This window comes from Sturnira hondurensis, unplaced genomic scaffold (genome assembly GCF_014824575.4).
Source record: "Sturnira hondurensis isolate 20B ecotype Veracruz unplaced genomic scaffold, ASM1482457v3 Scaffold0008905, whole genome shotgun sequence".
Lineage (NCBI taxonomy): Eukaryota > Metazoa > Chordata > Mammalia > Chiroptera > Phyllostomidae > Sturnira > Sturnira hondurensis.
The window spans coordinates 97,632-121,313 of NW_028081536.1; the positions used below are offsets into that span (position 1 = coordinate 97,632).

Consider the following 23,682-nt stretch of genomic DNA (forward strand, 5'->3'; position numbering starts at 1 on the left):
CTAATGCTAAATAATTATCACTAAATTCAATATTTTTCAATACTTTCCTAAGGACAACCGAGTTACTCAAAGTTGAATAGTCCAGTAGATCGTGGAGGGGACAATGTCATGGAGGACAATCACCAGCTTGTGCTCAAGGTTATTATGAGATGTTGGTGACTTTGCCAAGTGTTAATGGGCAGTGTGCTATGGAGGGGAGAGAAGCAGCAATTTTTAAGCCACTGACTGGTTCATTATCCTGACAAATGTCCATCTCAAACTTAAATGTATTAATGTTTTTTAAACTTATAACCTGATAACTACTTATGATTCAAACCTTCCAACTCTACATTGCCTGCAGGCCATAGGCTTGTTTCCAGTAACAGTGTGTTGGAGGCCCTTTAAAGCTGCAACTTTTCTTCCAGCAGACTAGCAACTTATTTTGATGGTAGTTGTTTCCTCGTCTTAAATATCATTTCAGAAGCCCTGGCTGGTGTAGCTCAGTGGATTGAGCGAGGGCCTGTGAACCAGAGGATTGCGGTTCGATTCCCAGTCAGGGCACATTCCTGGGCTGCAGGCCAGTTCCCAGCAGAGGACTCAGAGAGGCAACCATACATTGATATTCTCTTCCTCTCTCCTTCCCTTCCCCTCTAAAGATAAATAAATAAGATCTTTAAAAAGTATCATTTCAGTTTTGTAATATGTCTGATCTGTAGTCAATAGGAGGTCCCTTAACTAAGCTGGGATTTCCTGATGAGACACTAGATGGCAAAATGAGCCCATTCCGTAGTGTGCTGCCACCTCCAGGTCATGGGGGATCCACTTGATTTGCAATACCTTTGGTTACCTGCAGTCCAGTTGTTCATTCGGAAAGAGTAGAAAAGTCAATTGCCTCAGGTTTTAAAAGCAGCCTTTATTGATTGAAAATAAATGTGTAGATAAGCTCTCAGTCGCATGGAATCCACATTACTTTTTCATAGACTTGAAGTATGTGTGCTTTTAACAACCACCACATTCAAATGGAAGTGAATTTCCAACATTTTACTGAGGGGAAAAAAAGTTAAAATTCTCCTGTTAGCAGCTCTCCACAGTTTGACAAGCTTTTGGAAAGAGATAAAAACACACTATAGTGGTGTACATTGGACATTTATTACAACTAACTGGCAATGGGATAAGACAGTGCACACATAGCCTGAATATTGGTCACAATCACAACAAAGCTTAATCCAGCCCAGCAGATACAAATGAAAGTGTAAACTGTGAGGACGTTTACATATGGGATATGTATAAAAGTGACATTGATACAGCTTTTAAAAATATAGGGCCCACTAATACCATTTTACCTCAGCTCTCACTTTTATATGAAAGGTGGTAGTTTTTATTTCTATAAGATTTCCCATAACTAGAGAATGCTATGGAACGGCAGGAAGCTGCCCCTGAAGCTTGCAGTACTTCTAAGTGGAGGGAAGCAATAAGGGTGAGCGAAGTAAATTTGGCTGCAACAAGCACCCCGGAAGGAACGTTAGTGCTTTAAACGACTTAGGCAATGCTTTGTGAAGTGAGGAACGCATTTTCTGTAAGACCGTCATGAAGAATTCCTGGTAAATCGACATTTCCATTTTATTCGGGGACATCAAAAACAATCCGATGAAAGGGCTAAATGATTGTGGCCACCAAAAATTTACCTCAGAAGTCAAATATTACTTAGCCTTAAAAATAACATGCTATTATGAAATAGTCGATCTGTGTTCATCCCATGTTTGGAATGCCAAAGAAATAATTTTTAGTGTAGATATAATTCCAATTTAGTGATGTGTTTTCCCTTTGTTTCCAGGTATGTAGTTTCCAGTAGGGGTCTTTGGTATAATTTGGTTTTTCAAGTTTCAATCTTAAGAGTTAGATTTGAATTCATTTGTTATGTGATGCCAATTCCCTTTATTCTCATATAAACTGAAGTGTACTGGTCTTTGGTTTCATAAGTTTCCTTTGCCAAAGACAGTATTTAATACACGTATATTGCCTGATTGTCATTTTCATAGATATAATCAGATTAAGGGAAACAGACCTGTAAAACTTAAGATACCAGGTACCTTTCTTTTTCTGTATCACTCACATTCATGTTTTTTAAGTCTCCTAAGTTATGGTTAACCAAAGTTCCCTTTAAAAAAAAACTGTGTAGGCCTGAATGAAGCAGCTTAGCATAACAGTTAATACTGACAAGACGTCATCTTACACCATTAGCTAACATGGACATGAAGGCAGTGACCATCTACAGTGTGTGAAATGCCACAAGAAGTCATCAACAAGGAGGAGACTTATGTCAGTCCAATCTCTTCAAGAACACTACGTGGGGTTTCGGCTTCCTGTGGAGGGAAAATGTGAGACTGGTAAGCAGACCTGGGTGGCTTGAGAGGGTGAAACTGACACAGAAAGGACGTGCAAGTTTCAAACAGCGAGCGGTCAGTGGTATGGGCGGATTCTACTACTGCGAGCCAGAGGTCATTTCCGGTTTTGTGTAGGAACCACAGGATATTTTCAGCATGCATTAAATATCTGTTGACTACTGATCAATGTGCTGGACACTGTTGCTCTAACACAAAAAGCAGCCAAACCCACAGGCGATTTACCGAATCACTGCCTGTCTCCAGGAAAGGTTCTCTTAGTGTTAAAATTCAAATCCCGCCCCCCCCCTCCATAAACAAAAACAGGAGAAACTCCGGGTTCTCCTGATTCTTCACATAATTTTGGTTTCTGTGCTTTTGCGGGGGTGGGGGGGTCACATGTATTTAGAGAAACATCTTCCTCCGAGTTTTTACTCTGTTTTTGACTTAACTGTCCCAGCAGCAAGGCCTCAGAAACTTACCTCCCCAGACCTTCCCAGGGCAACCAATGGCTTCAGTGGAGGCAATGTACATAAAGAATGCTCTGGGATAAAGGATATTTCTGTCCCATGTAACAACCAATACTAACTTTAAACATCAAAGGAAGACAAAGCAGGTATATATCAAGAAAAAATTTTTTTCAAATTTTCCCAAAGTGGCTGATTTTGCACTTCACAAAATAAAAAGGGACCGAGTAGTTCAAATTTCAGTTATTATTAGAAACAATTTTGTAATTAAAAGGCATGGTATATTTTAATGAAGGAAAACAATGTTAACTTTTAGTAGGCAATAATAAATTAACTTACTTTTGCATCCTGATTGTGGTAAAGCACAAAACAAGGGAAAAAATACATGAAACCGTAAGTCCATATTAAATTGTATGTAAAGCACTATATGGAATAATCTAAGTTACACGTAAACACTGTGGTCTGTTTCCTCATTGGGAAAACAAGGATCATAGCACTTACCTTCATGCATAGAGATTAAGGGATAAGGTTTAGTACCCGACTCACAAAATGGCTCAAAATCTGTTGGCTGATGGCATTACACAGTTGCAATGTAAATGAAGTTACTGAGCAGTTAGTGGAAGTACTGTAAACCAACTCTCTACAAAGTTCATATAATGACCTTTTAGTATGCTTGTATACTAATGGGTAAAAATCAGCCTTGGTGACACAGGCTATTTTTTATGAAGTATTCTTGCCCCCCCAAACTTGAACCTCAACCTAGCCAGAGTACAGGTCTAAATAAATATGGACAATAAGAAAACAAGCTCAACATCGCCACAAGATTACAATGAGCCAAATACAGAGTGGAGGGAATTTTACAGCATAGGTGACTCGGTTAACAAAAAGGCAAGGGGGAGAACGCAAAGGAGTTGTGAAAAATGAAGAGAAGCTTACGAGACATCAGCTACATACAACATGAGCCTTGTTTGGAATCCAGTTCTGATGAACCTGTTCTAAAAATATATTTTTCAGATTATGAGGGATGCAGTAACTGCTGCACTAAGGAGGCAGGCTTTTTCAGTTATGAAAAATTGAACCAGAATTACTGTTAATTTCATGGGGTGTGGTACTTATCTTTTAGGGACACATACTTTAAAGATGAAATATCTAGGGCTTGCTCTAAAATACTGAGGCAAAATGTGATGGTGGTGGCTGATGAAATTAGTATACTAATCAAATCAGAGTACTGAGCTGATGGTTATTGAAGTTGAGTGATGTATATACATGAGTATTCCTCATACTATTCTATTTGCATGTCTCAGTTTTCATGATATAATTTTTAAATAAAGTCTAATGGAAATGATGTTAATACTCCCAGGAGTGATGTAAGCCAGTCTTTCATTTTTAATGTCTAGCCTTAAATATAAAATACACTGAATCGCATACATAGTAAAACAATTTTAAATCCTCTTCATCTAATGTTAAATACTTTTATTTATTTTTTAAATAATTTTTTAATTTAATTCTTGTTCAAGTACAGCTTTCTGTCTTATATGTTAAACTTTTTAAAATATCATACTTCAGAGTATTAATTAAAAGGTTGCCTACATCAAATTCTATATATTCAACAGTCTTAGGCTTACCCGTGTAAAAATGTCCCCAATCCTACTCCCTGGAGCTGATTTCCTTTATGTGCTCCCTGCCTATGCCAATCAATCTTATATTGCATTTCTTGAGAACCATGTTGCTTTTCAAATATGCATTATTTAAAATACTGTCTTTTTTAAAAGGCCTAGAGCTATTTACACATTTTATTCCTTTGAGATCTGTACAGATAGTACAGTAGTTCTTTCAAATTGTGTTTATAATATAAAGTGTAATTTTCACAGGTTCGCACCGAAACTGCAGCTCAAAACTGCCTAGGAAAACCATTACCCAAAAGTCAAATTCATAAATACATAGAAGTAGAATGGTGGTTACCAAGGGCTGGGGGAAGAGGGAAATGGAGAGTCATTTAATGGGTACAGTATTTCGGTTTTGCAAGATGAAAAATTTCTGGAGATTTATCACAACAATGCGAATATGCTTAACACTACTGAACTGTGCACTTAAAAAGGGTGAAGCTACTAAATTCTATTATGTGTTGTTTTTTTTACCACGACTAAAAACATTATCTGGAAAAACTAAAATGTGAAACACATTATCAAAAGCGATGGAGAAGAAAAAGTCATTCACATGAGACAAAGTACATGCAATATTTTTATTTTAGACATGCAAGGAAAGCTATTTCAGAATCTACTAATTCAAAGCAAGCAGCTGTATACAGAAAACAAAACAAGCAACATCTTGTTACAACAGCTCAACACACAGCATCCAGAACAAACAGGCATGAGACAATGCATATTTATGCAGCATTAAAACCAGGTAAATAATATATTGCAGGGCAGGGAGAGGGATGGAGGGGAAAATGGAAATGAAAGACCAATGTTTTCCAACGCTTTCAATGTATAATGCTAAATTCCTCATTTGATAGCCCGTCTAGGTGCTATGGTGAATAGTGAGCACTGCTTTGCATGCCTGCCTCATATACATTTTCATAGGTCTTCTTTCAGTGGTAAGCCTGTGTAAGCATCTTCTGAATTTACTGTTTAATGACAGCTTACTGAACTCAGGCTTTAAACACTCTAGGTATAAACAATGAATTATTTGGTACTTTCCTTTTATAATAAAGTATGTTGCATGTTTTACTAAAAGTATACACAATAATGATCAATATGAAAGGTTTTAATATTCAGAAACATAAAACCATAGTTAACAAATCATTAAGTATTTTAAATGAAGACTCTATGATAAAACCATAACTGTGGTAAGATATAAGTATTTAAACTTATTTGAATATTTGAATCTGACTATATCAACTCAGTATTAATATTTTGAAAAGTTACTTACTATTACATATTGCAGGTAAGATTTTTCTGACATATCTTTCTGATAGTTCTTAAAGGGATTGTTTGGTATTGTTATACAGCACACATGTGATTCAATAAATGTGGCACTACAAATCTCTTAAAAACTGTGCGTCTTTTACCTTAAGTGATGTAATTGTACAGATTTTACTAGTATTTCTGAACACATTTGTAATGTGATACATTAAAACACATTAGTTCACATAGACTATAATATAGTCACACTATAGTTTTTCCCCCCAACATTTGAAGCCCAAACCACACTATATATTATGGCACTGGTTATTTAAACCTAGCATTTCAGCTGTATTTTCTTTGGCAAACATTGTAATAACTGCTAGGTTTGCCTCTTACAAGATTAATCACAAATGGTTCACAAATGACATGGGTGTGTTTAAGATGAAATATTACGAAAACATTCATAGGTCACATTTTTTCAGAAGAAAATTAAGCCAGCTGCAAGTACGAGTAAGCTGTATCGAGATCACATATAGAATGAAAATAAAACAGAAAAGAGGAATAAGAACAGGAAACAATTACAATTGTAAAGGTGTTGATTCTGAAACATTCTATTATTATAAGATGGTCACCAAGCTGAGGATATTTTCTTTCATAAGTATATCAGCTTTCTATTTCCTCTGTGAGACTCTGCGTACACGTCGCGTAGTCATTTAGTACACTGGGACATTAAAATATTCATGACGTGGCTACAAAAGAAATGCATATGTTCTTACACACAGTATACAAACTAACAATCAGATTTCTAGGAGGCCTAGTCTAGTGCACATTAAAGAAAACTTAAATGAAACAAATTTTTGTTTTTGTTGTTTGGTTATGTCTGAATATTTTAACTTCTAAACAATGCCCAGGAGAGTTCAGGTTAATCTTTTATTAACTTTACTATATTTATATATAAAATCAAAATGACCTACATCCTAGAGAATCCTACAATATTTTCAGTGTAAGTCATCTGGTCAATGCTGAGTTAACTGAAAATTCAAGCAGAATACTCCCTCCCACCAGCTTATTCAAGTTCATCGGGATTTTGTTACAGCAAATCAAAGAATTTAATCCCTCCATGAAAATCATTACATCCTAAGACAACCATAAACTCTTCTACAGGATCTTAAAGGAAAATCTTTCCCAAGAAAAAGTGAAAAAGTAATCACCCATCTGATATTTTAAGTAGCAACAGATGTTTTTAGCGGCACCCTTAGCTTAAACACACACACATGCATACATCCAAAGACTGCCTTTGAGTCTAGGAATATATTTCTTATTCAACAATCCTTTAAAGAACTGTCCAAACAGATCTGTTAAAGGTCTACACCTACAAAAGTATCTAAAAAGATGTTTCTTACATCAATGAGATAACCTGAGGGGAGGTTTTAAACTGACCTTAGAGTGTCCGGAGATGAATTTCTAGGGACTCCAAGAACCTCCTGAAACTAGAGGCAAAATTATGTGCAGATTTCCTGAGAAGAGGACCCGTGGGATAATACCCCCACACCAAAAGGCTTGTGAACTCAAAAACTTTTAAAGAAGTTTTAAACTGCTTATTTGAGAGCTTTAAAAATATCCTCATTTTAGTATTTATTCAGCTTGGTGCTTTTAAAAATGATAAACTACAAAGTCATATAAACTGTCCCAGTAAAATAAGTAACAGATTCTTATAAAATAACCATTAAAAACAAAAGTATCTGAAGAGAAAAGCCATTTAAATTACACTCCTCCGGTAATTCCTAAACAGTTTAAAGAGGTAATTTCCTTTTTCCCCCCACCCAGAATAGATTATAATGGAATGAAGCAGCACGTTAAAATGAAACCCCCAAATGCTTCATTTCTTCTAGAAGCTCATTTTCCACGGGGAAATTCTACATCTGTATCAGTGGCATCAGTGAGTCACAGTATTTACTAACCCTTTTTGTCAATGAACCTCTTTAAGCATTTTCTGTGTAAAACAAAATAAATCATGGGTCATTACAAGAGCAAACTTCGCTAATATCAGTTAAATGAAATAACTGGGACTATCCCCTGGGATTTAATGTAATTAGACTTTTCAAGTAATGCTAAACTATAAATAATAAACTTGACAAACTTTCCATTACAAACTGAATTACATATCCTACTACATTTTGACGCATGTCAGTATCCCAGCACGTACTCTAGTATGCTTTCTGACACCTCATGCAACTCTTGTTGTGATACATGTTCATTCTATTTTCTGGAGAGAGAATAAGAAAAGTTTAAGTCTGTCAAATAATCTTTCACCTATGTAATACCAAATCTTTGAGCATGTATATATCATAGCTTTTAACCCTTTTGTTTTCGCTCATAATTTTATACCACAGAGAGCATATGCCCACTAAAAGAAGTTTCCCAAATAGTACACAGCCATTCCTCCCCAGAGGAGACTTAACTACCAAGGAGAATAAATAATTCTATAGGAACATTTCTCAAGGGTGGTAGACCTTCCACTGCTCTTAGGAAATGGTTGATGACAAACCAAACTATTTTTTTTACAGCCCGTGATCCAGATTGTACTTGAACAAGAAATTAGCATTCATCAATTAGGAAGAATAGTCTTCATAGAGAGAAAACACTGTATTGGGAAAGCATCCTTTGAGGGGAAAAAAGCCTAGAAAATAAATTAATTCTTTTACTACTTTCAAGTTGCTATATTTTATTTTTTAAAGATTTTATTTATTTATTTTTAGAGAGATGGGAAGGAAGGGAAGGAGGGAAAGAAACATTCATGTGAGAGAAACATGGACTGGGTACCCGGCCTGCAACCCAGGGATGTGCCCTGACTGGGAACCAAACCAATGACCTTTTGGTTTGCAGGCTGTTTGCTCAACCCACTGGGCCACACCAGCCAGGGTGCTGTAACATATTTTAAATAACCTTCCAGTTTAGACTGATAAGCCTGAAAATGTTATGCTATAAACAAATGCTTTAATGACCACTTAATATTTAAGGTTATTTCACCATGTTTATTGATTTTAGAGAGGAGAAGGGAAAGAGGGGGAGAGAAACCATCGATCAGTTGCCTCTTGCATGTGCCCCGACTACGGACAGAACCTGCAACCCAGGAATCTGCCCTGACCGGGAACCCTCAACCTTCTGGTTTATGGGATGATACTCCAACCAACTGAGCCATATTGGCCAGGGCTAAGATCAATTTTTAACTAAATGATAGATATGCAGATAATTACCTAAGTATTAAACATAACTCTAGTATTCTGGGCCCTGTACCACCAGTACCTCTTAAGAATCATGGAATAACTGTATTTAGAATTGAGCAAGGTGAAAGTAAACTGTCTCATAACATACAAGAGGCCCTGTGCAGAACTCGACCTGCTATCTTCTACCACCCAGTAAACTGAGTTTTTAGATACACTAAAACATCACTGCTGTAGATTACATGGGAATATAGGCCAGAATGAAAATAGAAAACCATTTTTATTCCAAGTTATATTACAAAAATACAAATCACAAGTTTCCCTTAGTACAGACTCTTGCAGAGCTCTTTTTTGAATAAAGATTAGACATTTATTCTTTGCAATCTGAAATGGGCCTTCAATCCTGGTCAATCCTTTTGCTCATCACTGATTCGCTCTGTTAAGTGTGTTCCAAACCCTCGACATTTTCCTCAAGTTTGCTACCTTTCTTTCCTCCTCAGTTCCTAGCAGCTCTCCACCAGCTCATGCAGCTTCTCACAGCCAAGAAAATGACAACACTCTCAATTTCATTTGCCCAGCTCATGAGAAAAAAAAAAAAATCTACGGCTTTCCCAACATTATTTCCTCAAGAAAGGAGGAAAAACTCATCTTGCCCAAGACCAATGTTTGATTCCATTCCCATTCATCTTCAATATAGGTACTTTTCCCTTTATTCTATTACTGTTGTTCATCACTCTCTGCATTAGCTCCTTCTCCTTAGTATGCATATTATGCTCAACTTTCCTCCATACTAAGAATAATCTTTTTCTCACCCCCTACAAAAAAAGGACCAGATGTAGTGTGAAGTGTAGGATAACAAACATTTTGAGGAATTGAGTTACACCTGTTCTCAAAAATCACCCACGTTCCTTAAAAAAGACAAACTCATTACCTTAAAAATTCCCAGGCACTCACCATACAAGGGTTACATGACACAAAGTGATCTGGGGAAACTACAAGGAAAACTGGTAACGCCAGCCATTACCTGACAGCTTAAGTCCTGTTGATATGAGAAGTGCCTAGGTCAACTAGTGGTGGTGAATCTAAAATTGGAAACCTAGTCTCTGATTTTCTTTTTCTAGTATACAATGTAGTCAGAGAAAATAATTCACATTTAATAAAAAATAAAGAAGTGTAATTTGAAGTTACAGCTCGACTCCACTTTTTCTTGCAAAGGGGCTTCATTTATTCCTTGCCATATAAAGTAGTGTCCTTTGTCCTTCGTGTTCTAGAAATACAGGGGTCCTTTTGATTACCCCTCACTGAATGATGTAGTAAAGTCCTTACTAACTCTGAAACCCTATTCCTGTGCTGAAGGCCAAGAGGCCAAAGATCCAGAAAGTATGCAAAGTCACTGAGATCTATTCTTAGCAATGAATAAAAAAGAGAATTAAAAGCACTTTTTAAGTATCTTTTAGATGACAAAGCTCACAGTGTCAGTGCTATTTCATAACCAATTGTGAGGCACTAGATTTTTTTACATTAAATTAGTAATGAGTGGCAAGAACAGTAATTGTTCCAGGTGGTAGAAATGGTAAAGAACAGACAAATGCTTGCTTCACTGTACATGCTGCAACTTTCTTTTTAGCAAAAGCTACTCTAAGTTTTACCTGATGGAGTAACACAATGTATACGCTTCCATTCACACAGCACTGTCATTAAAAAATTACACATTAGAAAATTTTATACTTTTAAATGTACTTATAATACATGCTTATTTTTCACTTCTAGAAAGATGGGGTGTCCTCAAACGTTTTCAGAGTTAATGCCATTAAGTTAATGTCTGGCTCCTAAATCTTTTTTTAATAAATACTTTATTTATTTTTAGACAGAGGGAAAGGTAGGAAGAGAGGGAGAAAAACGACTGGTTGCCTCTTGCATGCCCCTAACCAGAGACCTGGCCCGCAACACAGGCCTGTGCCCTGACTCAAAGGGGCCACCTTTTGGTTTGCAGGATGATGCCCAACCCACTGAGCCACGCTGGTCTTGGATGGCTCCTAATTTTTTTCTCACTTGATGTACCTTAAGTATTTTTTTCTGTATCGTTACATAGAAACTGATCTCATTTCTTTTACATGCAGATATTTGCTTTGATCTTCCATTTGGATCATAACGTGAAATGTCCTAAATTTAATCAGGATTTTCCAAACAAAAGACTTCTTGGACTCACTGAATTTCAAATATTCCAACTCTAAATATCTTTACTGAGTAATTTCTTTTAAGGCTAACTGGGCACTCCCCGCCCCCCCCAAACAACACCCCAACATGTCTTTACACAATAAATCTGTACATGCAGATTCCGACCATTTAAACTATTCCTCCTTTAAGAAATGATCAAATCCCTAAGGTGGATAAGGAAATAGGCAGAAAATTTAAGTGTTCTAACTGCCTGGAGGGTATATTCAATTCTGTTTCCTGGTAAAAACTCAATTACCCTAATAGATGTTAACAGATTTGGTGGTTGCTGAGGAAATTAAATTATATAGTGACATCCCACAAGCTTTGTTGTGGGTCACATGCTGAAGTCAACCATGGATTATCTCCCCAGGCACTGGTTATTGAGTAAAAGTAATTTCAGTGAATCAGATGTAATTTTTCCAGGAATTTACGTGTTCCTAAGGGTATTTCTCCTCCTTTACTAATATTTAGGGGTTTTTTTCCCTTGTTTTTCCTCTCCTACTCTGATTCATTTATACACTGGACTATACACAGGGTGGGGTAAAAAGTAGGTTTACTGTGCTGAGCACGCAATAGTTTACTGTACTAGTATTTATGAATTAATGTATTATTTTCCATACAAACAACCATAAACCTACTTTTGCCCCACCCTGTATTATACTGAAAAGATGTAGCAGTCTTTAATGTAAATGCGATCTATAAATGGAATCTTTATATGTTGCGTGGTATTAAATTAAACCAGGATTTCTCAACTTCAGCACTGTTGACACTCCAGGCTAGATAATTCCCGGGTATGGGAAGGCTGTTCTGGTCACTGTTGGATGCTCAGCAGCATTTTTGGTCTTAACCCACTAGATGCCAGTAGCAACCCCCCCCCCTCGCCAGATGTGACAATCAAAAATGTGTCCAGATACTGCCAAGTGTGCCCTGAGGAGGTACAATTGCCCCCGCCACCCCAGATGAGAACTAATGAGTTAAGTAAATCTAATAGTCTCTGGTTGGTGGGTAAGATTATGTCCTACTGTGCTTGCCTGTATTTGTTAATTTTCCTATAATGGGAATTTTTATTGTTTTAAAAGGCAACAGAAGAAACAATCGAAAAAAATTTAAAAGAATGTGTCAGAGCAAAAAGAAAGAACCCAAAGCCTAAAATCGTCCGGAAAGTACTTTGTAAAGAAAAACATCATCACCACAGCTAACAGTATGCTCTTTTGCAGACCCCAATCCTAGGGCTCATGCAAGCAATTTAGTAAATCAGGATCAGCACGGAAAAAAGGAAGAATAGAATAGAAAATGTGAGACTGCAAAATAAGAATATATTACTTAACAAAAGGGTTTTTTTTGGTGAATCTGTATGTAACTATTGTGATATAAAATGTACTTGTTACTGTGGGTTCTTGTCAAATGCTTTTGAAAATCAGATTTACAGTTACTGAATATTTCAGGTTATTCCAACTTTTCCTTATTACAAATAGCCCAGAGTAGCAAGAGTTGGCTCAAAATGAGTTAAAAATAAAACACCAGGGAGGGGGATCCTCAAAATTCTGAAAAGCAGACAAATAAAGAGACAAGGAAATAAAGAACAACCCGACAGTAACCACAGGGGAGGGGGAGGGAGGATAATGGAGGAAAATAGGGGAAGGGTCATCAAGGAAGATGTATAAAGGACCCATGGACAAAGCCAAAAGGGGTAGAATTGAGGGTGGGAGGTGGGGGAAAGTGGTGGTGGGAAAATGAAGACAACTGTATTTGAACATTAATAAAAGAAATGATAGAAAAAGAAAAAGAAAATGAAAAACTAAAGCAAAAACAAAAAAACAAAAAAAAAAACATAAACATACAGCAAAATGATTACAACCTGAAAACTAGTGACCAGGGACACTGGCCAAATTGTTTCTTATTAAATGTAAAGGGAATATAAGACAGAAAGCTGTACTTGAACAAGAATTAAATTAAAAAATTATTTTTAAAAAATGTAAAGGGACAGGCAAGATTTGTTCTCCCTTCTGTATTTTCCATTTCAAGCATTAATGTAACCAATTCTCGCTTATCCAGAATTTAGTTTAGCAGACTCTGATCAAGTTTACCTAAAAAAAAATTAAATATGCTGGCATAAAAGACTATGGCCTGGTTAACTTTCAACCTAATTTAAAAGTAAAGGGTTTAGGCTTAAAGGTTTTAACATAAGCAGTGGTCACTGCAAAGGAATTATAGGAGTTTGTCTAAGAGGATTTGTATCACAATACTTTTTCCTGTTAAATGGTATTTTATGTATTGCATCTGCTTTTTTAACTTTATCTATTTATAGAGAGGGAGAAGAGAGGGAGAGAAACATCAATGTGTGGTTGCCTCTCATGTGTCCACTACAGGGGTCCCAACCTGCAATCTAGGCATGTGCCCAGACGGGGAATTGAACCAGCGACCCTTTGGTTTGCAGGTTGGCACTCAATCCACTGAGACACACCAGCCAGGGCAGCATCTGTTTTAAAACAATGTAAGATTCTTGAGTTTGACTAGCATGGCCAAATATTCTTAATTAGCAAGATGTTAATTAAAAAAACAAAGAAATACTGAAACTTATTCAAAGAATGAATTATTAAATATCAAGAAACACCTATTAAAATAATTTTAAATTACAAAAGATTTATTTTTCAAGAAATCAGTCTGTCTACTAAGACTGTTCCCTTTACCTTGCAGTCTAACAGATTACTATTTCTACAAAGATACTGCATAGTATTAAGATATATCATGTAGCCCCAGAACTAGAAGAAATCAGTTTCAGCAGCACTTTCTAGACAAGGCAGATTAACAATTGCAACTCTGGTAAATCTGTTCCTAAAGTGCATCATATTGAAGTAGAAACAAATTCATGAATGTAATGCTTGCTCTTGGTACCTCACTTATTTTCATTTCTCAGATTGCTTTAGTGAGAAACAACAGCAATAGCAAACAAACCTCAAAAGGAAACCCCCACACTTCAAAACGATGCTATTAGTATAAAAAAGAAAGGCTGCCGCATCTCAAAAAGCACTGGTCCACACCATCATGCATCCACAGCTGAGGGTTAAAGCCCAAAGCCCAGTAGTTTACTACTTGACCTTCATGGAATCAAGCGAGGACTTGCTATCATCTCACGTGCAACAGTCTTTGCATAACACCCCATTGCATCCATGCCACAAAAATGGTAAATGCAGTAGTTACCAATAAATAAGTTGGGGCTCAAAGAGACTAAAGTCTTAAACTGCTCTTTATCATAAGACATCCTCAGACAAACCTCCCCATTCTTCATTCTGGCTCTATAAAATTAAGGAGCAAAGAAAAACTGTTAAGTGCCTTACTTTACAAAGAAAATGCGCTCTATACTCCTTTGTTGTATATGTGCATAAAATAAATCCAACTGCATCACTCCCTCTTGCACACTCCCCCCTCAAAAAAGATTAGCTGAAAATAGGTATTCATGTGGTGTGTGTGTGGGGGGAAATGTTCCAACCACAGGAAAGAATGTCAGTTTAGTAATCTCAGCATGTTGCACTTTAATTCTTTAAGAATCAAGTTAAGTATCAGTGGCATGTTAATAAAATGTTTTCAATTAAAACAAATATTAAAAATTGGATAATGGACAGATTTTTTTCTGGGCTTTACCCCCAAATCAAATTATGTATTCATATAAACGAATACCAAAAGGAATAAACAGAGTTCGCTCTACAAATGTCAAAACTAAAACCCTTGTTTACCAAGTAATTAAGTAAAATAAAAGATATCTTTATTACATAATCACTTTGTCTGATACTTTAACGATTATTGAGTATACAGTTATGTTAAGGTCTCATTACTATTATATGCTAATAGAAAATCTACTTTAGCCGCTACAGTCTGCCCTGTTTGCTGATAAAATGAAGGATTACCTACAGAAAACAAGGATTACCTACACAAACTATGTGACATTTACACAAACTGGGTAAAAGGTAAACTTTAAAGAAATTGATCTGAAGAAAATAAACATTCTTAAGGATAGAAATGTATACTTTACAAATTTTAAAAGGCCTAAAATCAAAATCATTCTGTGATTTGCATGTATCTTTAAACCATCAAATATTTTCATTATAAATTAGAAGCCACCTTTGATGTTTAGAAGTAAGTGATTCAAGCAATAAAACCTGACACTGGAAAGAAAAATCACAAGACAGCTGACCCTTGAACAACTCAGTGTATGTGTGGTGGTGTTGGGGCCAGCAACACCATGCACCCAAAAATCTACATGTAACTTTTGACTCCCCTAAAACTTAAGTTGTCCCTCAGTATCCTTGGGGAATTCATTCCAATATCCCTTGTGGATACCCAAATCTGCGGATGGTCAAGCCCTTATATAAAATGATGTAGTTCACTGCACACAGTCAGCCCTCTGCAGCCACGGACTCCCCCATTGGAGGGTTGAAAACAGTAACGATATTTATTGAAATAAAAAATGTGCATTTAAGTGGACCTGCATAGTTGAAACCCGTGTTGTTCAGGGTAAGCTGTACATGAAAAACTAGGTAAACATTAATTAATTAAAACTTTTACAAATTTAAGGCTGCATTTAAATAAGTGTCTTTACAACTATATTTACAATTTTGCCAGCGAAATCATTTGATGACACAGACCAAGTGAATACTTATCCCAAAGTATAAGGCCCAAAAAGCTACTATAGATCTTGGTGTTTTAAAAGATCCAACAAGAAATAATTTGAAATATATGATTTATATCTATATATACAATTAAAAAATTCCAACTACTGATAATTTGGAAAATGAAAAGTTCCAGTCCAAAAAGTAAAAGATGGCTATCAGCCTTAGGAAATCTATTCTGTTCAATACAAAGAAACTTCCAGGAGAATGTCAGTTTCTTTTTACTATATTACTGAGAAACACAGAGGCTGGTATCTAAAACAGAATGTTTAAAATATACATATCAAGACAATACACAAGTAGGGGGGCTGGGGGAACAACAAAGTAGGGTTTAAGATTTCACACAGCTCTGGAGTCGCATAGACTTGGGTTTGGAACCCTGGTTTTGCAACTGCTACCTAGGCCCTCCCCAAGCCTCTGCTCGATTTGGTACAAAGGCTCTCGTGATGCTTTCTGGGGGCATCCTGGGCATCAGGATTAGCAAGGCTGCCTCCTACGTAGGGGCTCAATAATAGTTCTCTTTTATTGTCATGGTGTCCACACACAAACTTTTTCTTAGTAGTTTGTGGGATGCTTTTTCTCATCTTGTCCCACCGTTATATGAACAAAATATTCAAATATTCTTCCAGAGATGTAATCATGATTCATGTACCAACTAATAAATAAATGCATTTTAGGAAACAAAGTGCTCTGTCTCCCCTGGATTTCATGTGACAGTGTGTTGGTGAATAACCTGAATAACAGGTTAGCCTGTTAACCTACCAAAGCCTTACTGCCACATACAGACCAGCTTGGCTTCGTAAAGGCCTTAACCTGCAGTGTATTATAACTCACTCGAAATTCATAACGGACCAGCCGCCTTCTGCCTTCCAAGAACTGAATGGTTAAATTAAGAAAAATGGTTCACTCAGACCACTGAGTAGAAAATGTCTTAATGTACTATCACTTTGGTTTACATACAAAACAATATAAAGGTAGTCACTGATGAGAAATAGGACAAAAGCTCTCTTCTAAAAACAAGGTACTGTTATTAATGGTCAATTTTTTTAAACTAGCACGAGATGAGATCAGAATCATAGACATCCTATGATTCTCTCTCCATTCCTACTTTCCCAGTTAAAGATATAAAAATACTACTTCAAAAGGGAGACATTACTTAACTATTACAATACTTTAATAGGAGGGGTACACACACACAGTGTCTCACAAATAAATATGAACCTGTAATAACTTTTTTATCCCCTAGTACATTAAATACTCACAACACATGCTATAAACTTAGCATGTTTGTCATACTGCAAAGTCTAGCAATTTCCTAGTAGTTTTTTCCTATCCTTTTCTCTCTATCCTTTTTCCTAGAAGGATAGAGAGACAGATGGATGTGAGAGCAACTGGGAACCAAACCTGCAACACAGGTATGTGCCCTGACTGGGAATTGAACCAGCAATCTTTGGCTTTGTGGGACGACGCCCAACCAATTGAGCCACACTGGTCAGGGCTCCCAGTCAAGGTTTCAAAGCAATCCAGACACAAGGAGATATCAGTACCCTAAATATAACTCTCCAGAAAAAAACATTAAAATTAAAAGTTGAGCTTCAATACTTTTAGAAATGTTTTAAGGCAAATACAATTAATTAGGAAATGAACTTGGAGGAAATACCAGGACCTGATAGAACAGACTATAGTTCCACAGTAATGCAATACAAAAGTGATCAAAGGAACGGACAAATATGGAAAATTCCCAATTCCTGATTCTGGTTTCGACCTAATTTTTAGAAAAGTCTGATTAGTAAACAGCAAAACAAGGAGCTGCTGATTTAAAATCAACATTACAAGAGTGGACTATGAGCTTGTAGTCAGCATATGTGATGTGTAAAACAATTCTCCCCAATGACATGTTTGCAATCAATTAATAAACCGCCACAGCAAACTACACATGCGGCTAAGGGACTAAGCTCAATTCACTGCTGTGGCATCAGGGCAGCCAACAAAATGCTTCACTTGCGCAGGTACTTAACCATTGTCTTGGTAACTCAAGATCACTACATGTACAACACACTGTCTCATATTTTATAGATGTATGGCCCAGATGACGTCATCCCAACTTTGAGCAATCCCCACAACTGACCCCATCAGTGAATAGTGCAGAGGGATTAGAGAGAGCACCTCCCTCCCTACAGAGGCCAATGGTTGTTATAATGGAGAAGAGATTTACTCTTCTTCCCAACAGAAGTGCTTAAAAATTGGATTTAAATAAAACAAATGAATAAACAAAATAAAACATCCATACACACAGAGAACGGCTGATGACCACCAAAAGGGAGGGAAAGCTTCCTCTAATAAAATTAAAAAGCACTTACCTTAATGAAAACATACTATATTTTTATATTGACTAGTCCCTTCTTCTTATGCTATAAACTTTGATTAAAACAATTATCACTAAAGCATAATCCAACTTGGTACCTGAAGTAAGATATCATTAAGTTTTTAGAAAAAGGTAGCCTTACCTATGAAGTTTTAAATGTTAGAAATCAAAGGTACGGAAGTATCAAATAGACAATTAACCCAGAAGAACTGCAGAAATTAGAAAGGGAAGGGGGTTTATTAATGACTCTGGTGATATCAAGAGAAGATAAGAATGTAATCAGTCATTTGACAGAACATGGTTACCTAAGATCAAGGGAAAGGAAAAATACTTTTTAGTTAGTTTTTCTAATGCAAAATTAGAGGGTTCTACCAAAAGTACAATTATAACACTGTTAGTTGCTTGGTTACATTTGCACTTAATGGACATGAGGGGAAAATAAAACTGGAAATGAAAATGCCATAATCTCCATCAACTCCTGATTATCTACATTAATGAGAAAAGGGGTTAGCTTATGTAATTCAGAACAATGGATGGAGAGTTCTCAAATTATTGTTAACTTTTCATGAATCTTTGCCCTTTTTAAAGTAGCCTGTCGTCTAGAGGTTTAGACTGTAGTGTTTTGGGGTCCAAAATGGACCATCAATAAGACAGACCATCTTCAAAGCAAATGATCCATCCGTAGATAACGGAATTGACGAGATTGACACATATTCAAATCAATAAACGGAACACGAACACCCCATGCCAAGCATGCTTCAGAGTAATTTCTGCAACTGTAAGAATGAGGGAAGATGACTGACACTTCCTAAGAAGAGCAAAACATGCTAGTGTCTGGAGAACTCCAAGCTTACCTCCTGCAGTAGATCAGCCTGCTCAATTGCTTTAAGGACATTTTTCTTGGATGTCTCCTGAACTTCCCCTCCCAAAAGAAACTCATCCAAAATAAAATAAGCCTTCTCAAAATTAAAGATGATATCAAGTTCACACACCTGAAAAACAAACACAATAATAATAATAATAATAATAATAATAATAATAAGCAAAAGGTACCTCTCAACTATCGGGTAGTGAAATAAATCTGACCAGAGTGAATCCATCTACAGTCTTTCTAAAAAGGGCAATCTTGCCAAGCATCATTGATTTAGTCGGCTTTATTTTCAAATCTCAAGTACTTAAAACATAATGTCTCCACGCAAAGACCCAACTGCACAAGCTCCCAACACGGGCACCTTTTCTACTCATAAAAACTGATCTTTGAAAATACCTCTTTCCTGGGTAGTGAGATTATAACTGCCAACAAAATCTAAATTCTTCATTAAGCACTTCTAGAATATTACTCTTTGCAGTTGGACTCCTTTCTATTCCACAATTTTGAACCTCACTCTCACCACCATAATTAAAGAGGTAGGACTGTGGGGTCAAGCAATTTTGGCAGTTAACTGATTGACTAAGCACACTGACAAAAAACAGTCATTCTTTCCCCCTCCCACAGTTAATTTCAAATAGTCAGAATCCAAGACAATCACATAATAAACTTGTTATAGAAAAAATGTAAAAAAAAAACTGTGACACTCAATTCCCTAAAACAAAATATTACTCACACTGCCAAAATACTTGTCAAGTAATTCCACATAACGATGAATTATTTCCAGGGTAATTAGTTCATTGTCCTGATCCTCAATAGCACAGCAAAAATACAGACTAGCATATCTGAAACAAAAAACAAACGTGAAAAACATTTTATCCTATAATCATGGTTCCTTAAATATATTTTCATATCCTCTTGTGAAAGACACCATGTGTATACAATTGATTTCCTTTTTTTCAACAGTACAGATAATTTTATCCTAGGCAACAAAAGAAATAAATGGATAAAAGAAATTTAGAAAAGTATATAGGCAAGCAAAAAAGAAAAAAATCATTCGATCACACCTCTAGAAAGAGTAACTATTCTTCCTTTCTGGCTCCTTTCTACATGGATTCCAAAACATAAATGACTCCAGTTGTTCTGACGTTTACTTAATGAAATAAAATGCACTGTATGACTAATTCAAACTACAAGTAAACAAAGAAAATAAACTCTCCAACTGAAGGAGTTATCGAAAGTATTGTCAACGTGAAGTCAATGTTCTAGAATGTTTTACTGAAGTGTAATATACACACAAAGAACACAAGTCATAAATGTGTAGTTTGTATTCATTTTTAGAGAGAGGGGAAGGGAGGGAGAAAGAAAGGAAACATCAATGTGTGGTTGCCTTTTGTGTGCCCCCCCCCCAGGGACCTGCCCTGCAACCCAGGCATGTGCCCCTATTGGGAATCCAATTGGCGACCCCTCAGCTAGCAGGCCAGCACTCAATCCACTGAGCCACACCAGCCAGGGCAGCTTAATGCATTTTCAAAGGGAACCTACCTGTGTACCAGCACCCAGATCAAGAAGCAGATTACTGAGCCCCTGAAACCCCTCTCCTACCCTCTCCAGGTCACAAACTCCCACCCTCACAGGGAATCAGTATCTTTTCTAACAGCATAAAACTATTATTTTTAAAATGGAGGCTTCTGGGATTGTGGAAAAGACCCCAAGAAAAAAACAACAGTTCCAAGTTATCACAGAAGGTGGAGAAAGAGAACAGAGGAATCGAAGGCCTCTCCCCCAAATTTCCAAGTTTAGGTTCTCACCCTTGAAGAAGGAATAAGGTGGGAAGACTCATATCCTCCTCCAAATTAGGATTTTAGCACACAGTGATACTTAACCAAAGAAAGCCAAAATTTATTAATATGCAACTCTTCAAATCATAGCAAATGGTGACCAGGTCCTTTTAGGAGGATTAAAAAAGTATTTTTAAATGGTTTAAGTTTATTTAAGGCTTTTGGGAAAAAAATTAAAACCTCAGGCAGTCTAAACAAATTTCAGTTGAGATTATAATTTTTTTTTAATATTTTATTTATTTATTTATCTTTAGAGGGGAAGGAGAGAGGGAGAGAAACATCAATGTATGGTTGCCTTTTGTGTGTCCCCTGCTGGGAGTTGGCCTGCAGGGAACCGACCTGCAACCCAGGCATGTGCCCTGACTGGGAATCGTCAGTTGAGATTATAATTTTCACTGAGCATTTAAGTGATTTTTAGAAAACACAATGGGCAATTGCTGCTCACAGCATTAACGTAAAATATTTAAATGCACGCAATCTCGATTCAATGAGTTCCTGTTCTTCAGTATGAAAATAACGACCATTTACATAACAATCTACTAATTTCGACATTATCAAAAACATTTCGTCTGATTTGAGCTTTCCAACAGCATGCACCATCATCCTTGATTACAGAAGACAAAAAAAGAGGCCCAAGACTACAGGGCCTGCCAACTGGTTGTCCTGGGACAAGCAATCTGACCTTCAGACCTTAACTCCAGGTCCTCCCATCTACCACACCAACATCCCTTGTCAGACACAATGTGACTTTTTGCCATGTCCATGCTACCTGACTTTTATGGTTTACTAAATTATTGAAAATGGTGAGTCTCCTGCAGTCCTAGAGAGGAGGCAGCTGAATGCATTCATTTATCATAAAGAACACAACAGGGGACCACCTCCAGCTTTAGCAAAGAGCTTCCTCTTTCTCCCAGCACTAACTTGTTTTTGTTTATCTGCTTCAAAGGCAATGGAATATTACAACTCCCCATGCTCCCAAAGCCATGCTCACCAAAAAGTTTTGAATTTGGGAAAATTGATACAAATGACATATTAAGATGCCCTGAATTTAGAAAAGTAAAGACTAAAGGTACTGATATTTAAAATGGTAGATTAAAAACCAGACATAGCTAACATGAAGAGAGTGCTAAATGATTCCATTAGAAAGAATCCACTAATAGTTTTAGATAAAATTCCTTTTAAGATTTTTTTGTTTTTGTTTTTTCACTTCAATCAGTTTATATTCTAAGCTTTAAAATGTACAAATTCTTTGCACCCCCCAACCCAGAATGCAGAAATAGTAAAAGTGCAATATTTAAATCATTACAGTGTAAGCATTTGGCCAAAAGGACTTTTAAAACTAAATTTCAGGGGAGTGGTGGGGGTAAGTGCAGACAACTGTACTTGGACAACAATAAATATTTTAAATAAACTAAATTTCATCTAGTAATACCCTACAGCTACCAGTATATTAACAGTAGATAGGAATTTAAAACAAAACGAATGCAATCTGATCAAATCCATAATTAACAGAAGCTTTCATTTTATTCAGTGGTGAATAAAATAGCAGCCATTGTTTTATACAATGTACTACACGGCATCAACTTCAGAAGGAATGATCTGCTTAGTTTGTGCAAAACAAGAACAGCTTACCTTCTGTTAAAAGGATATGAGCCTTTCAAACTTCGTTTTTTTTTTGGTCATAATTTCCAAATAAAGATAAAGTAAACAGCTCTAGCTCTCTATATGACTATGTCTTCCACAAAGACATCATTTAGCCACTTACAGACATGATCTTTGGAATATTCTATAGTTTAAAAGGTGTTGAAAGTCTTGAGAATACACATTTGTTATTTTTTCCTTCCTTTTGTCTTGTTTGCTTCATATATCCATTGCATCAAATTGGACTCAATGATTTAAAGATGTTTTCAATGTTACTGGTAAATAATCGAATACTTGCACCATCCTTGTTCCTTATCCGCCATACTGCCTCTTTAACTTACAAATAGCCCTTAAACATTAGTCTAAGGACCTCAATTATACAACTCATTCGGAAATAATTTAAATATCACCAGGACTGATGTGTCTAAACACCAACCAGTAATCTCTCTCTCTCTATATATATATATCCAGATCTATAGATATAGATATAGATCTGGATATATATACATCTATTTTAAGGCACATATCTAAATGTTTGCACCCGCTCAGAATGGAAAAAGAGCGTCAAATTAAATACATTCTTCATTGTAAGTGAACATCTACTTATCAGGCTTATAAGACGGTACCTCTTTCCAAAGAGCTTAGGGAAGGCATAGAAGCATAATAAGCACAGGTAACATTCATTGAGTCCTCGTCTTTTACCATTTTAACTCTCACAACAACCCTTCCAGAGAGATATCATTATCACTTGCATTTAAGAGACCCAGGCTTAATTGAACAACCTCCCCAGGAAGTGATTTGACTTCAGAGCCCAAATTTTCAATTAAAAACTACAGCCAGGAACTGTATTAAATAAAGTAATCCTGCACCTGGCAAAAATTAAAATATATTAAAAGCAATATTTTAACAGGTTTGAATTGGGAGAGATAAAAACTGCTATACTGATTTAGTAAAAGATTACCAGGAGAATGTGAAGTATACCCCCTATTTTTAGAAACGGCTTTTAAAAATTGAATAACGAGTTCATTTTGTTCTCTTAGTGTGTATTTGTAAGTCTAACTCTGAAGTAAAATTAATAGTAGACTAGTAAGAAGAAAGGTATGTTTGGTTATTTTTAGCAGAGCGG

The 23,682-nt window shown here is 36.3% G+C and overlaps 1 protein-coding gene across 7 annotated transcripts in view; it reads right to left on the bottom strand.

Moving 5' to 3' along the window:
* Positions 1 to 1,109: 1,109 nt before the first annotated feature.
* Positions 1,110 to 23,682, bottom strand: part of AP1S2 (adaptor related protein complex 1 subunit sigma 2) — a 28,657-nt gene continuing 6,084 nt past the window's right edge. The window contains exons 3-6 of one of the 7 annotated variants that reach the window (XR_005067947.1): positions 19,811 to 19,919; positions 19,061 to 19,198; positions 14,376 to 14,470; positions 1,110 to 2,342 (exon numbers count right to left, since the gene is read on the bottom strand). Coding sequence is in view for 6 of the 7 variants with exons in the window: in XM_037056308.1 (XP_036912203.1) it covers positions 6,443 to 6,482; positions 7,174 to 7,223; positions 19,061 to 19,198; positions 19,811 to 19,919 (337 nt within the window). In the remaining variant the exon portion in view is untranslated. Of the gene's footprint in view, positions 2,343 to 3,166; positions 3,176 to 5,055; positions 6,483 to 7,173; positions 7,224 to 7,356; positions 7,727 to 7,757; positions 8,000 to 14,375; positions 14,471 to 19,060; positions 19,199 to 19,810; positions 19,920 to 23,682 lie in introns of those variants that run through there. The other 6 variants (XM_037056309.1, XM_037056308.1, XM_037056310.1 and 3 more) reach the window with 6 other exon arrangements.